At 34.2% G+C, this 14087-nt stretch overlaps 1 protein-coding gene across 1 annotated transcript in view; it reads right to left on the bottom strand.

Annotated features, from left to right (window-relative positions):
* TTC23 (tetratricopeptide repeat domain 23) overlaps window positions 1–14087 on the bottom strand; it is a 92087-nt gene that overhangs the window by 37084 nt on the left and 40916 nt on the right. The window contains exon 3 of the mRNA XM_044660130.1: window positions 6881–7058. Coding sequence (XP_044516065.1) covers window positions 6881–7058 — 178 coding nt within the window. The remainder of the gene's footprint in view (window positions 1–6880; window positions 7059–14087) is intronic.

Genomic DNA, 14087 nt, shown 5'->3' with positions numbered 1-14087 from the left:
CCGCCACTTTCAGAGTCTCTCTTTCTTTCTCCCTCCTCTCTCTCTCTCTCTCTCTCTCTCTCTCTCTCTCTNATCTATTTTTAAACATAAACTGTTAGCCCTGCACTTGGAGTCAGAAGACCTGGGTTCCCACCATGAATTGGTAATTTACTACCTATGTGGTAATTATATTATTAACAATAATAATAAACATTATTATTCCAAAAGGTCAATTACCTCGAGGAAGTCTTTTACCTACTCTGAGTCTCGATTTCCTAATCTATAAAATGAAGAAGTTGGACTAGTGGGATTTTTATTAGATTAAGCTGTAAGCCCTGAGGTCTTTTAATCATTCAGATGATGATTGGTAAATAGATACTTGCAGTAATCTTTAGTAATTTTGCACTCTCTCAATGTCAATTTTTATTGTTGTTTTAGCTATAATGTCTATTAAAATAAATGAAAATTGTTTTCTGAGAAAAATCAATGATAGCTCTCTGTCTCTCTCTCTCTCTCTCTCTCTCTCTCTCTCTCTCTCTCTCTCCCCCTCTCCCTTTGTTACTCAGTAACCTCTTTTCCTTTGAGGTCATTTAATCTATATTTACCACCCAAATAAAATTATGTTAATTATTTAATCTACGGATATCCAATATTTAATCTATAAGTTCAGTGCCTTGCTCACAGGCTTTCTCTCTTCTCCAACTCCTGCTCTCATACTAGAAGACTTCAAAATACATACTGATATTCCCTCAAACACTCTAACCTTCTAATTTTTCAACCTACTAATTTACATATCTAAACTAGGCCTCCATTGAGGCAAGGCAACTTTTTAAACCTTCCTAATTGATGCACTACCCAACTTACCACAGTGGCTCTTACAAATTTTTTTTTCTCTCCTCAAATCTCCCATAGCTCCCCTCACCCCCGATCTCTCAACTGAAAATCTTGCCTATTGCAGTGAAAAAAACTGAAATCTTTCACTTAGAGCTTCCTCTTCTCTTCCTGATCTTCTCATATCGCTCAGATGCCTTCTGTCACTATCTCCTTATTCACTCCTAAGTCATGAGAAGAGGTAGCCCTTCTCCCTCATGAAGTTAACCTCTTTACAGGCACAAATAAATCCATTCCAACTGTTGTAAGGAAGATTATTACTTAGTTATTAGTTTAGTATTAGTATTAGACCTAGCAGGAAGGGCTGGAGAATTCCAAGATGGAATAGGGAAGCAGGAAGTGGCTCTTGCTCTCTGAGAGGGACTCCATGGTGGTTGGGGCAAGTTGCAACTGACTTAGGAGACACCAGATTGCCAGAGATCCTGTGGAAAGACTGTTACCTACTTGTAGGAGATTTTGGTAGAGACTGCTAATCCCAACCTGAGTTGCAGGTCAACTTGAGCTGGGTCATCTCCCAGAATCTACCAAACTGTAAAGGAGGATTACCAGGGAAGTTAACTAAATAATCTGTGGGTTCACAATGGGGTGAGGGAGACAGGAATGACAGATGGACAGGACCAAACAAGGTTGGGAGACCAGGGTTTACTGCCAAGGAGCTAAATGTCAACAGAAATGGCAGTTAGGTCCAACAGTCACTCAGCCCACCTAGGCAAGGGCCTATGGAACCAGCAAGCAAAAGGCAAAAGTTTATAACAGTTTAATTGAGGGAAAGAATAATAAAGGATGGGAATAAGGGATTCTACACTTACAAGCTAAGGGCAAACCACAGGGTCAAGGGAGGGACTTATCTACACTAATCTAAGACCTAATCAAGACAGGGCCCAGGGAAAAGCAGGATTGAAGTGGATATCCTCACAATGGTGTCCAGCTTCTTTCCAGTGGTGTTTCTGCTCCTGGACCACCTGCTGTACTCTTCCAGGTGGATAGATTCTGGGAGCTGACCCAGCTCAAGTTGACCTGCAACTCAGGTTGGGATTAGCAGTCTCTACCAAAATCTCCCACAAGTAGGTAACAGTCTTTCCACAGGATCTCTGGCAATCTGGTGTCTCCTAAGTCAGTTGCAACTTGCCCCAACCACCATGGAGTCCCTCTCAGAGAGCAAGAGCCACTTCCTGCTTCCCCATTCCATCTTGGAATTCTTCAGCCCTTCCTGCTAGGTCTAATACTAATACTAAGCTAATAACTAAGTAATAATCTTCCTCACAACACATCCCATCTTCTCCAGCAGATTGCCCCCTCCATCATCTTACTCTCTTGATTATCTTATCTTTCCCCACACCCCTGGCTCCACCATTCTCAAAAAATTCTCATTTGATTCATTTATCTCCATTAGCTATTGTTCCCTGATTCTCTTTCCTTTATCCACTAAACTCCTTGAGAAGGCCATTTGCAATCAGGTTTCCACTTCCTATCTATCATCTCACTCTCTTCTTAATTCTCAGAGATCTGATTTCATCATTCAACTGAAACTGGTCTCTTTAAAGTTATCAATAATTTTTAAATTTCAAAATCTAATGGCATTCACTCAGTACTCATAATTCTTGATTTCTCTGGAAGCTTTTACACTGTTGATCATCTTCAACATTATTTTCTCTCTAGGTTTTTGTGACATTAGTCTTTTCTGGTTCTTCTTTTCCCCATCTGACCACCCCTTCTTTGCTGGATCTTCATCCAAGTCACAATCAGTATTCAGGGGTGTATTCCAAGGCTCTGACCTAAGCTGTCTTCTCTCTTTAAATCATCTTATTTGGTGATCACATTAGTCTCCATTGTTTCAATGATCATTACGCAGATGTTTCTGAGATCTCCTTAACCAGCCCCTAACCTTTTTCCTAACCTCTAGTCTCACCTTTCCAGTGTATTGGACAACTCAGAATAGATGACCTGAATTCATTATACCTAGCTCCGCCTCAAATCTGTTCCTCTTCCTAACTTCTGATTACTGCCAAGGGCAGAACCACTTCCCAGTCATCCAGGCTCACAACCTAGCTCCACCCCTATTCTCCACCTGTCATATCTATTCTTTAGCCAAGACTTGTCAATTTTACCTTCAGGACAGCTCTCATGTATGCCCCCTTCCTTACTCAGATACTGCCACCACCTGGTGAAGTTCTTCATCACCTAATCACCACTAGAATAGTTTTCTGATTAAATTGATCTTCATAAAGCACAATTATGACTGTCACCTCTCTATTCAATTAATTCTAGTGGTTCCTTATCACCTCTAGGACCAAACATAAAATCCTATTTGGCATTCAAAGTCCTTCAACACATGGCCCTCTTCTCTTTCCAGTACAGTAGAGTCCCCTTATTCCTTTTATCTAAGGTTTCAGTTATCTGTGGTGAAGTGCTAAGTGCTTGCTGCCTCTGAAGCACAACTAGAGGTCTGGTGGCAGACTTGCAAAGGTCTCTTTTGCTTTCACTTTTTCTACTTCCTATTTTGCTTTTTTAAAATTTTTGGGTTTTTTCTATGTTGTTGGTGGGGTGGGGTAAGGAGGCCTCAGAACACTCAACCACGGGGCAGAAACAAATAAGAGAAAGCACATGTATCTGGGGTCAGTAGATGTTTGCTTATGTCTACAGTAAGTCTAGGAACATACCCCTCACAGACACGGGGGTGGGCTGCAGTGTGGTGGGACAAGGAGACCAGATACCTCCTGGATACTTTACACTTTATTTCCTCCCATAAACTATGCAACCCAGTGGCAATGGCCTTCCTTCTCCTCCTACAAGGCATGGCATTTCACCTTCCAACTTCATGGAGGAATTCATAAAGATAAAATTTATTTAACTTAGTTTAAATTTAATTCTAGAAATAATGGAGAGACCCTAGAGTCTGGTGAATGGGGGAAAAGAAATATGCATGACACTATCAGATTTTAGGAATATCACTTTGGTGGCACAACAGATTATAGTAAGGAGAGGTCTGTGGCAGAAAATCAAATAGGAGGCTATTGTTTTAGCCTCCTGGGAGAAGTGAAGAGCTTCTTGTCTTTCCATTTATACTCTACATATAAACCTGGGAACATTTTATCTTTTCTTGGATTTAGTTGTCAGAGCTCATTTAGATTTAAAACCTCTGATTTCCTACCGAGGTACTTAGAAGATATTATAGTAATGTACATTAAGAGAAAAATTAAAAACATATGATATCACACTTGGATAATAGATTCATGTAGAATTTAAGAGTTGTAAGAGACCTTAAAGGTAATTTAGTACAAATACCTCAAAATACCATAAGGAAATTGAGACCTAGAGAACTGAAGCATATAAGGTCATTAGAACTAGAACCTAGGTCTCAGGACTCCCCTCCTAGAGCTCTACTAAACCCTGCTGTCCTTAATTTCTATAGTACAATATTAGTAGGTGCCATTCCAATTTGGGCATTTGCTAAAAAAATAAAATTAAAAATGCCATGCTTAGAGACTTACAGGAAAGTACTAGAGCTTTTATAAGTTTTTAATAAGTTAAGTCATTCTGAAGGCTTTATAAATCAATACTTTTAAAGAAAAAATAATTTCTTGTGGAATTAATTCATCATGGAACCATTTTTACATTTTGATTATTCATTTGATTATTCATTATGCTACTTTATTATATACAAGTATCTTAACTATTCACTGTGTTCTGACAGTCTTCTCAGACTCAAGTATTTATCTATAGAACAACTGATAAGTAAATATCAAGTTTCTTATGTTTTTTCAAAACCTATTGCCTTGGAATTGTTAACTAGTTTTTGGCACACAACTTCATTGGAAAATGAAAGGAGTCCCAAGTGGTTTTAAGGTATAGAGAAGTGAAAGCATTCAAAGAGAGCATACTAAATTCAGAAGACACACACATCTACAAGACAAGATATACAAAGGAAACACCATGAGTTTTTTTGGTGGTTAGGAAAGTAAATTTCTATTGCCAAAGTCTGTCAGGGAGAGTTTCAAAAATCATCATGTTTGTTCAGCTTTCTCACAACCGCCTGCCAGGCAAAAACTGATGGCTATTGAACCAGTTCATTTATCAGCTGTCCAAGCTGAGGAGCTCTCTGCATGGTAGCTCAGTAGGTCCCATTTTATTGCAGTCCTCTTTCACATTTTTGATACTAACACATCTTGGAATGTTTTTAAGCAGTGGAGAAAAATGATCATTTTTCTCCGGGCATTTCTGTCACCACGAAGGAATGAAAAGTCTTAAAACAGGAGGTGGGGTGAGGGAGGAGGAAAAAGAATAAAAAGAACAATATTCCTTTATGTGCATTTAGTAAAATTCACTCTGACGTTATGAGATTGGAATCTTTTTTACAAGAAATAACCACATTGTGCTTTTCTATATCTTGTGAAGAGTTTCTAAGAAAAAAGGAGCCTTACTAAGTATTAAATAATTAGGGTTCATGTTTACAACATATTTCTTGTAGGACATTCCTTGAGGACAAGGACTGCTTTGGTATTGTTATTATACTTTTTCCAAGCGATGCTTTAGAAATAAACATTTGTTGAAGTGAATTGAATTGAAAATGTCTCTTACCATATGGTCATATAGATTTTGGGAATTTTGCTATTTAAAGACTTTTTGAAATTTATCATAAAATGAGGTAAAGGTGTGAATAAGACTTGGGAATTAATCTGGGTTCATCCCTTGAAGAATTAAGAGATAGGAGTAAAGAAGGTAGTCTATTTGTGGTATAATATAATACTAATATGGCAGGATGAGTAGAGTACATGGAAGTTTCTCAGCATACTGTGGGTGACCAGTTATTTTGTATTCCAGCTTAAATAACTAGACCTATTATTCTTCCTGTGATCATGAACATAAAAATCTCAGAGAAATGCATTTTTATTTTAAAGCATAGTCTGATAATAAAGATTCAAACACATGAAGGAATCCTGTAATAAAAAAATAACATTATGTAGAGGTATAATTATAGATTACCAAGACTATCAATGCTACAAGTTAATGTGCAAAAGAATAAACTGTTCGCAAATATAATTTATTATTTAAATTCAATATCTATAATGGAAAATAACTAAGGAATTTTTATGCCTGTACATCTTAATCTCTAAAAATGTCCTTGGCAAGTAAAGGCATCTTCTATTGTATACTTACTGGATATTGTAGGGATTCAAATCAATTTAATTAAACAACATTTATCAGTCGCATTTATTTTGTAGATAATTGGGCAAAATACTCTAGGCCTTATTTTCTTTATAAAATGCAAGAGTTGGAGTAGAAGATTCCAAAAATCCATTCATGCTCTAAAATTTTATGAATCTAATAATTTTTAGTATAGTGTAGTTACAAAGTTATATATATATACACATATATATTAAACTCAATTAAATTCAATAAACATCTAATGAGAATCTACTATGTACAGTGACATACTAGGATTTCTGAAACTGTGTGGGGTAGTGGAGGAAGTTGAACTTTAAGTAAAAAGTCAAAAATATCTAAGTTTGAATCCTATCTAGTCACTGCACCACCTGTCTTTATTACCTTGAAGTGACTTTATTTTAAAAAAAAATTTTTTTTAAACCCTTAAATTCTGTGTATTGGCTCCTTGGTGGAAGAGTGGTAAGGGTGGGCAATGGGGGTCAAGTGACTTGCCCAAGGTCACACAGCTGGGAAGTGTCTGAGGCCAGATTTGAACCTAGGGCCTCACACGTCTCTAGGCCTGACTCTCAATCCACTGAGCTACTCAGCTGCCCTTATTTCAGATACTTTTGAGCTGTGTTGCCCATAGTCTCTGAACCTCAGTTTCCTTATCTGTAAAGTGAGGATAATAATAATGCTTACCTTACAACAAAAATATTATGAGGACCAAATGAAATATTGTATGGAAAGAGTTTTGCAAATCTCAAAGTGCTATACAAATGATAACTATTATTATTTTGGATATGTTGTAGCTGCCTTCAACTCTTATGCTTAAGATATATACTTGGAAGTTCTTATTCTTTACCTGTATGAGATGATCAATCGCCGAGTCATAATTTCCCAGGATTTGTTCCACAGTTGCCATTTCCTTCAATATTGGGATACATTCTGGACTCTTTTTACCTTTACTAATTTTAGTATACCTCAAAGATTCTTCATAATAGGCAAGAGCCTCTTCTGATTTCATTTGGATCTGGTACAGCCTAAAAAAATCAAGGTAATGAATTATTTCTTAAAATGAAGAACACTCAAAAGAATTTTTGAAAAAAAAAAAAAAGGCTGTATAGTTGTGGGCTAAGTTTTTACAAGTTAATGTGACACTGTGGGAAACATTCCCAGAATTACTCATAATGAGAATCTGTTGTGTCAGAATCTATTTCTATATACATTATCACCATAGCATGGCTATAATAAAGTACTAAAAGTTCACTTTTCAAAAATTTCAAGGACAATTAGTAATTTTTTTTTCACAAAGAATTCATAATGGCCCAGAATTTGTCTTGCTTTATTTGTTCTCACTACAGACCTCTTATTAAAACAAAAAGCTTTAAAATGGATAATTCCATCAGTGAATAAAATAGAGCATAATGTAATAAAGTAATGAATATATTGAATTAAATAAAGCCTTCAGTTTCAAGTTAACTATTCAGTATTTGTGGTATGACTATTCTAAAATAACTTGCTAGAGAGTTCATCAATTTTAGTGAAATCTAGTACCCATCTTACTAACAAGTATTAAGGTAAATTTCTAATTTGTGGTTCAGTTAACCAACTTGAAATAAAATGATAAATGGGAACATCTTTTGTAATTTTACAAATATTTCATTTATATTTGATATATTATTAGAGGCTAGTATTAGACTACATAAAGGCTATTGTTCTTTTAGGGTACCTAGTTGACACAGTGGCTAGAGTGCCAGACTTGGGGTCAGGTAGATTCATTTTCCTGAGTTCAAATCTGGCCTCAGACCCTTACTAGTTGAGTGATTCTTGGCAAGTCACTTAACCCTTTTTTGCCTCAGTTTCCTCATCTGTAAAACGAGCTGGAGAAGAAAATGGCATATTACTTCAGTATCTTGCCATGAAACCCCCAAATGGTGTTGCAAAGAGTCAGACATGAAAGAAATTACTAAATAACAACATCCCTTAGAGCAGGAGTTTTTAACTTGAGGTCCATGAACTTGTTTTCCTAAAATTAAAAAATTGTAATTATAATTCAATATAATTGGTTTCCTATGTATATGCTTTATTTTATGCATTTAATCAGTCAATAAGCATTTGTTAAGCACCTACAAGGTGCCAAACACTGAGGATACAAAAAAAAAAAGAGACAAAAGACAGTCTCAGCCCTCAGGAAATTCACAGTCTAAAGGGGGAGACCATAAGCAAACAAATATATACTTAACAAACAAACTAAACACAGAAGTAGGACATAATTAACAGAGGGAAAGTAATATAATTAAGAGGGATTGGGAAAGGTTTCCTATAGAAGGTAGGATTTTAGTTGGGACTTAAAGGAAGCTAGGAGGCAGAAATGAGGTAGAACATTCCAGGCCTAGAGAATAGCCAGAGAAAAAGCACAAAGCTATAAGATGGAGTAAAACTGCAAGAAGGTCAGTGTCATTGAACTGAAATATTATTTTAAGAATGGGGTCTTTAGGCTTTGCCAGATGACACAAAAACTTTAAGAATCCTTGCCTTAGAAACTCTACAACCTTATTTGAATCTTTGAATGTCTTCTTTTTCAGATTTATAATTTTTAAAAGGGCTCTGAAGTGTCTAGTTAAAAATGAATGGCTAAATTCAATTAAACTTCATCACCTACTTATTAGATATTGACTATGCGTAGGGCAAAGTGTTAGGTTTTGTGGATACAATTTAAAAAGATGAAATAGTCCTTGCTCTTGAGGGGATGATATTAACTGGGAGCTATTTACATAGTGATACTTAAATTATAGATAATTAGATAAGGAGAGAGCACTAAAAATTAGGGGATATCAGCAGGCTTTACAGATATGGTAGTATCTAGACTAAATCTTGAAGAATTCTAAAATGTGTAGATGAAATGGCAAAGATGAGACCAGTGGAGATGAGGCCATAGCACACATCTCAGGCACAAAGGGTGACTGGGAAGAGTACATATGGGGTGAGAGATGGTGTTTTTAGTTCACTTAACAGCTCCGAGTCCAGCTTGGATAAAAAATAAATGTGAAAGAGTATAATATAAAATATGATTGAAAAGATAGGTTAGATTTGGATTACAGAGGATTTTTAATGCTTGACTAGGGAGTTTCTATTTTATCCATTAATTCTAACAGATAAAACTTCAAATAATTCACAAATGTAGAGGAAAAAGTAGATCCTTTCAAAAAGGAGCTTTGAATTTTTATTTCCCCACATAATGTAACCTAGAAGAATCAAATCATTCCCTGAATATTTCAGAATAGGAAAAAATATTTATTTCTATCTCTTCTTGTGTCCATAAAGAATACAGATTTTTCCAAGGGAGTAACTGCCTAAATGAATAGCTCTTTTGTTTCCAAGGCTGTCTTTATTAGTCATGGAATAGTATGAACAGAATAAGTCATAGTAATAATATAAATACCAGAAAGATCTCTTTTGGGTAATTCTACTGTTTTCTTATTAAGGCAATAATAAAAGCTATAAATCTTTGAATATAAAAAAGATGGAAGGAGAAACTTGTCTTTTTAAATCATAAAAATACAATATTGGCAGATTCACAGGTTCAAAGTTTTTTCTTTTCTTAAAATAAGAGACTAGAGAAAAGTATAACGAACTTGGAATACTAGGTCACAAGAAAGTTGATGACTAATAGTACAGTAATCTCCAATCATGTAAAAGTAAATGAATCTGTAATTCAAGAATCTGATTTGCTATAAAGGAATTCCCTCCACGAATGTGGGTAACAACTCATCTATAAACTTATTAAGAACTGCCTAATACTCAGAGAAGCTAATAAGTCTTTGACTATTGAACCTAGGGATTTCAAACTTAAAGCCCAGTATACTATCCACTATCCCATTCTTCTTCTAAAGTTAACACAAATAATGAGTTATAAATCTATCTGGCACTGTAGAACAGTCCATCAAACATATGACTCTTCTTTTCATATGCACACATGTGCACACAAATACATATATATTTTCTCTCTTTCTTTCTCTCAAGAAAAATACATTTGACCAAATATTCTTACACAAAATGTATATTTAAAAAAACTGATTTGGAGGTATGTCTAAGAGAAACTAGTTGTACAATAAATAGACCCACTAATCATGCTGTATGCTTTAACTTTCTGTTTTAAATAAATAATGGTAATTCTTAACATAGTGCCTTCACTGAGAGAGCATGAAGATCCAAGTTCAAGTGTTTTTGTCTTCTGGGGGCAGCTACATAGCTCAGCAAATAGAGTGTTGGACTTGTGGTCAGAAAAACTCAAGTTTAAATTCAGTCTCAGATACTTACTAGCTGAGTGACCCTCAGCAAGTCACTTAACTTCTGTCTGCCTCAGTTTCCTCCTCTGTAAAATGGTGGTAATAATAGCACCTCCCTATCAGATAATGAGATAATATTAGTAAAATACCTAGTAAACCTTAAAGCACAATATAAATGCTAGCCATTTTTTTGTCATCACCATCCTCAACATCATCCCAAATGCTTTGTTTGATATAGTTGCTTATGAGATATATGTTGGTTATAGTGAATAAAGTGTCTTAGGGTCAAGAAGATCTAGGTTCAAAGTTGTCTTTCACACCTCATGGCAATGTGATGAGGTGTGAACAAGTAATTTCATCTCTTAGTGCCTTAGGCAATTCTCTAAGATTATATTATTGCAGATAAGGCATTGATCTCCCCATTAGGTTGTGATTTTCTTGAGTGCAGGGTCTGTTTGTTGCCTTTCTCTGAATTCCTACCATTTAGTACAGTGCTTTGCACAGAGCAGACACTTAATAAATGCTGAACTGACCTGCACTAGTAGAGGGAGTTTGCTCATGTGGTATCCTTATACTAATGAAATTACAGATCTGGAAAAAATAATTCTTTTAAAAAAGGTCATCTTAGGACCCTTCTAAAATCCTTCAGAAAGCATGGAGAACAAACCAATGTCAGTAAGAAACTTATACTATCCAAATGCCTTAGTATCCAAATTCATAAAGGAAATATCTGGGCTACAAGAACATGTAAAGAGTATCACAATAGTAGTAAGAGACTTCAATATTCCTCTCTTAATTTTAGATAAATCTAACAAAAAGATAAATAAAAAAGAAAATATGCAATTAACCAAATTATATATACATATATATATCCTTAAGAATAGTAATTGGTTTAGTTTAAAGATCAGACACACAACACAAAATATACAGAATTGAATGGAGTCTTAAAAATGAATTCTTGTGGAACAGAAGACCAGACACACAACACAAAATATACAGAATTGAATGGAGACTTAAAAATGAATTCTTGTGGAACAGCTATGCAGCTCAGTGGATTGAGAGCCAGGCCAAGAGACAGGAAGTCCTAGGTTCAAATCTGGCCTCAGATATTTCCTTGCTGTGTGACCCCTGGGGCAGATCACTTAAATCCTATTGACTGGCTTTTACTGCTCTTCTGCCTTAGAACCAATACACAGTATTGATTCTAAGATAGAAGATAAGAGTTTTTTTTTTTAAGAAAGAAAAAAGAAACAAGTGAGTCAAAGAACAAATTACAAAAACAACTAGTAACTATGTAAAAGAAAATGATAATGATAAAACAACATACTAAAATTTCTGGGATGCAGCTAAAGCAATCGTCGAGAAAAAAAATCATATCCTTACAAATATACATTAACAAAACAGAAAGGATTAATGAATTAACTATGCACTTAAAAACTAGAAAGCCAACGAAATTAAAACCTAAAATAAACACAAAATAGTAGATACTAAAAATTAGAAGGGAAATAGATAAAATTGGAAACAAAAACCACAAACATGATAAAACTAAAAGCTAAACTCTTTGAAAAGATGAGTAAAATTGAAAAATTGATTACATTTTTTGATTAAATTGATTAAAAAGAGGGCAGAAAATTGAATAAATAAAATAGCAAATGAGCAAGGTGAGCTACATATACTTATACAAACAGAATAAAAAGGATAATCAGAACATAGTTATATATGTTACAGTGACATGTTAACAAATTTGAAAATGCAAAACAAATACAATACCTTCGAAAATATAAAATACCTTAAGTTGTAATAAGACCAGATAGAGATCTTTTTTTTTTTAACTCAAACTCTGAAAAAGAAATAGATCTAGGTGTAAAGAATGCTACCAAGGGAAAAAAAAAACTCCTGGTCCTGATGGAACACAGAAGAGTTCTAACAAACTTTTAAAGAACAATTAGTATTCATACTCTAGAAATTATTCTCAAAAACTGAAAAAGAAAACACACTACTGTATATAAACAAAATAGATGTCCATCACTTGGGGAATGGCTCAATAATCTATGTAATAGAATATTACTGTGTTGTAAGAAATGATGTGTGTGATGAAGAGAGAAGCATGGAAAGATCTAAATTAACTGATGCAGAATGAAATAAACAAAGCCTAGAAAACAATATACAAAATGACTAACAACATACCTGGAAAGAACTACATACCAAAAAAATCAAAAGTGAATGTTACAAAATTATAAAGATAATGTAGAACTTGAGTGAAAAGATATGAAAGGATACCCCTAAACCTAACTCCTCTTGTAGGTAGGAGGTCCATAAATGTTACACAGTGTCCATATTTTCAGACTTTTACAACACATTGATCAGTTATGCTAGTTATTTTTTCCCTCTCTAAAAAGAGCTTTGAATGGGAAGGCTCTGTGAGTGGGAAAATTTAGGATGGCTCTGATGATACGGAGTAGAAAATATTAATAACTCATTTTTTAAAGTATGTACTGAGGTTCTTTCTATGTCTCTGTTTTCTACGAACTGTGTATATTAATTTGAATAGATGATTTTGGGAGGAAAAGGGAAAATGACAATTTTCATTTATCCCTTCAGTTAAGATAGAAGGTACAAAGGAAATAAAACATAAGCAATGAAATAGAAATTCGCATTCAGCTTATTAAAGTCAATCAATAATAAGAAATTTTTGCTATAATACATTAGAAATGTAAATTGAGTTAAAAGACTGTTGAGCTATAGGAAATAGATTTGATTAATTCATTTTTCAGATATCCTATTTAACAAAGGATTTCTCATTTGAAGAGTGAAAGCAAATTTCTCAATCAGGTAAATGGCTACGAAATTTAAAACTATGTGATGTACATAAATAATGCTCAAAAAGGAATTCTGCATTTATATTGTCTAAGTTTCTAAGTCTTAATTTCTTATCTTAATCTTTTATTTTTAGGAAATTAAATTCTTATATGGGAAAAACTTAAAAGAAAAGAATGTTTTTCCAGGACAGATTAATTGAAGGTAGGTTGTTTGAATACCGTTGGTAACAGTTCCTTTGGCTATTATTATATTAAACAATAAGCTAAATTTAACTAGGAAAATCATAGGTGAAGTGCTCCATTCATGACATAACTACTTACAAATTATTCCCTAACAAAATGTAAGCTTCATAAGACCAAGGACTATCTTACTTTTTCATTTGTAATTTCAGTGTTTAGTGAAGTACCTGGTACATATTACATGTTTAATACATCTTCTTCATTGATTAATTGAAATTTGAATTTCTAATGTTACATATGTTTTGTGTATCTTTTCTACTAAACTTGGGTTTTAAAAAATTTCATTATTGACCTTTTAAAAAATACGTTTTGTTGATGCTATTTTTAGTTACACTCATGCCACTTCCAAATGAATTCTTATTTCCTTTACTGTCACTGAACACTCCCTCATAACAAAGAAGTGTAGTTAATCAAAACAAATTAATACATTGGCTATGTTTGACAATATATGCCTCATTCACATTACCTGACTGTTTTGGAAACAACAAATTTCATAATATTTTTCTATCTAATATACCAGAAACCTGTTTAAATTTTATGAAAAGGCAAAAACAGAAGGAATCTCTTTTCACAAAACCAACTTGATATGCTAATAAATGCCCATAAATGAAATGTAAATGTATACAACAAAGACTTGAGAAGACTAGTATATTAGGGATAATGGTATAGATTGCTGGAAGGATTCTGTCAGAAGCATATTAATTTATATAGTCAATATTTA

The sequence above is a fragment of the Gracilinanus agilis genome, chromosome 2 (genome assembly GCF_016433145.1).
Source record: "Gracilinanus agilis isolate LMUSP501 chromosome 2, AgileGrace, whole genome shotgun sequence".
Taxonomy (NCBI): Eukaryota; Metazoa; Chordata; class Mammalia; order Didelphimorphia; family Didelphidae; genus Gracilinanus; species Gracilinanus agilis.
The sequence above is the reverse complement of the archived record's forward strand: the minus strand, read 5'-3'. Positions and strand labels throughout refer to the sequence as shown.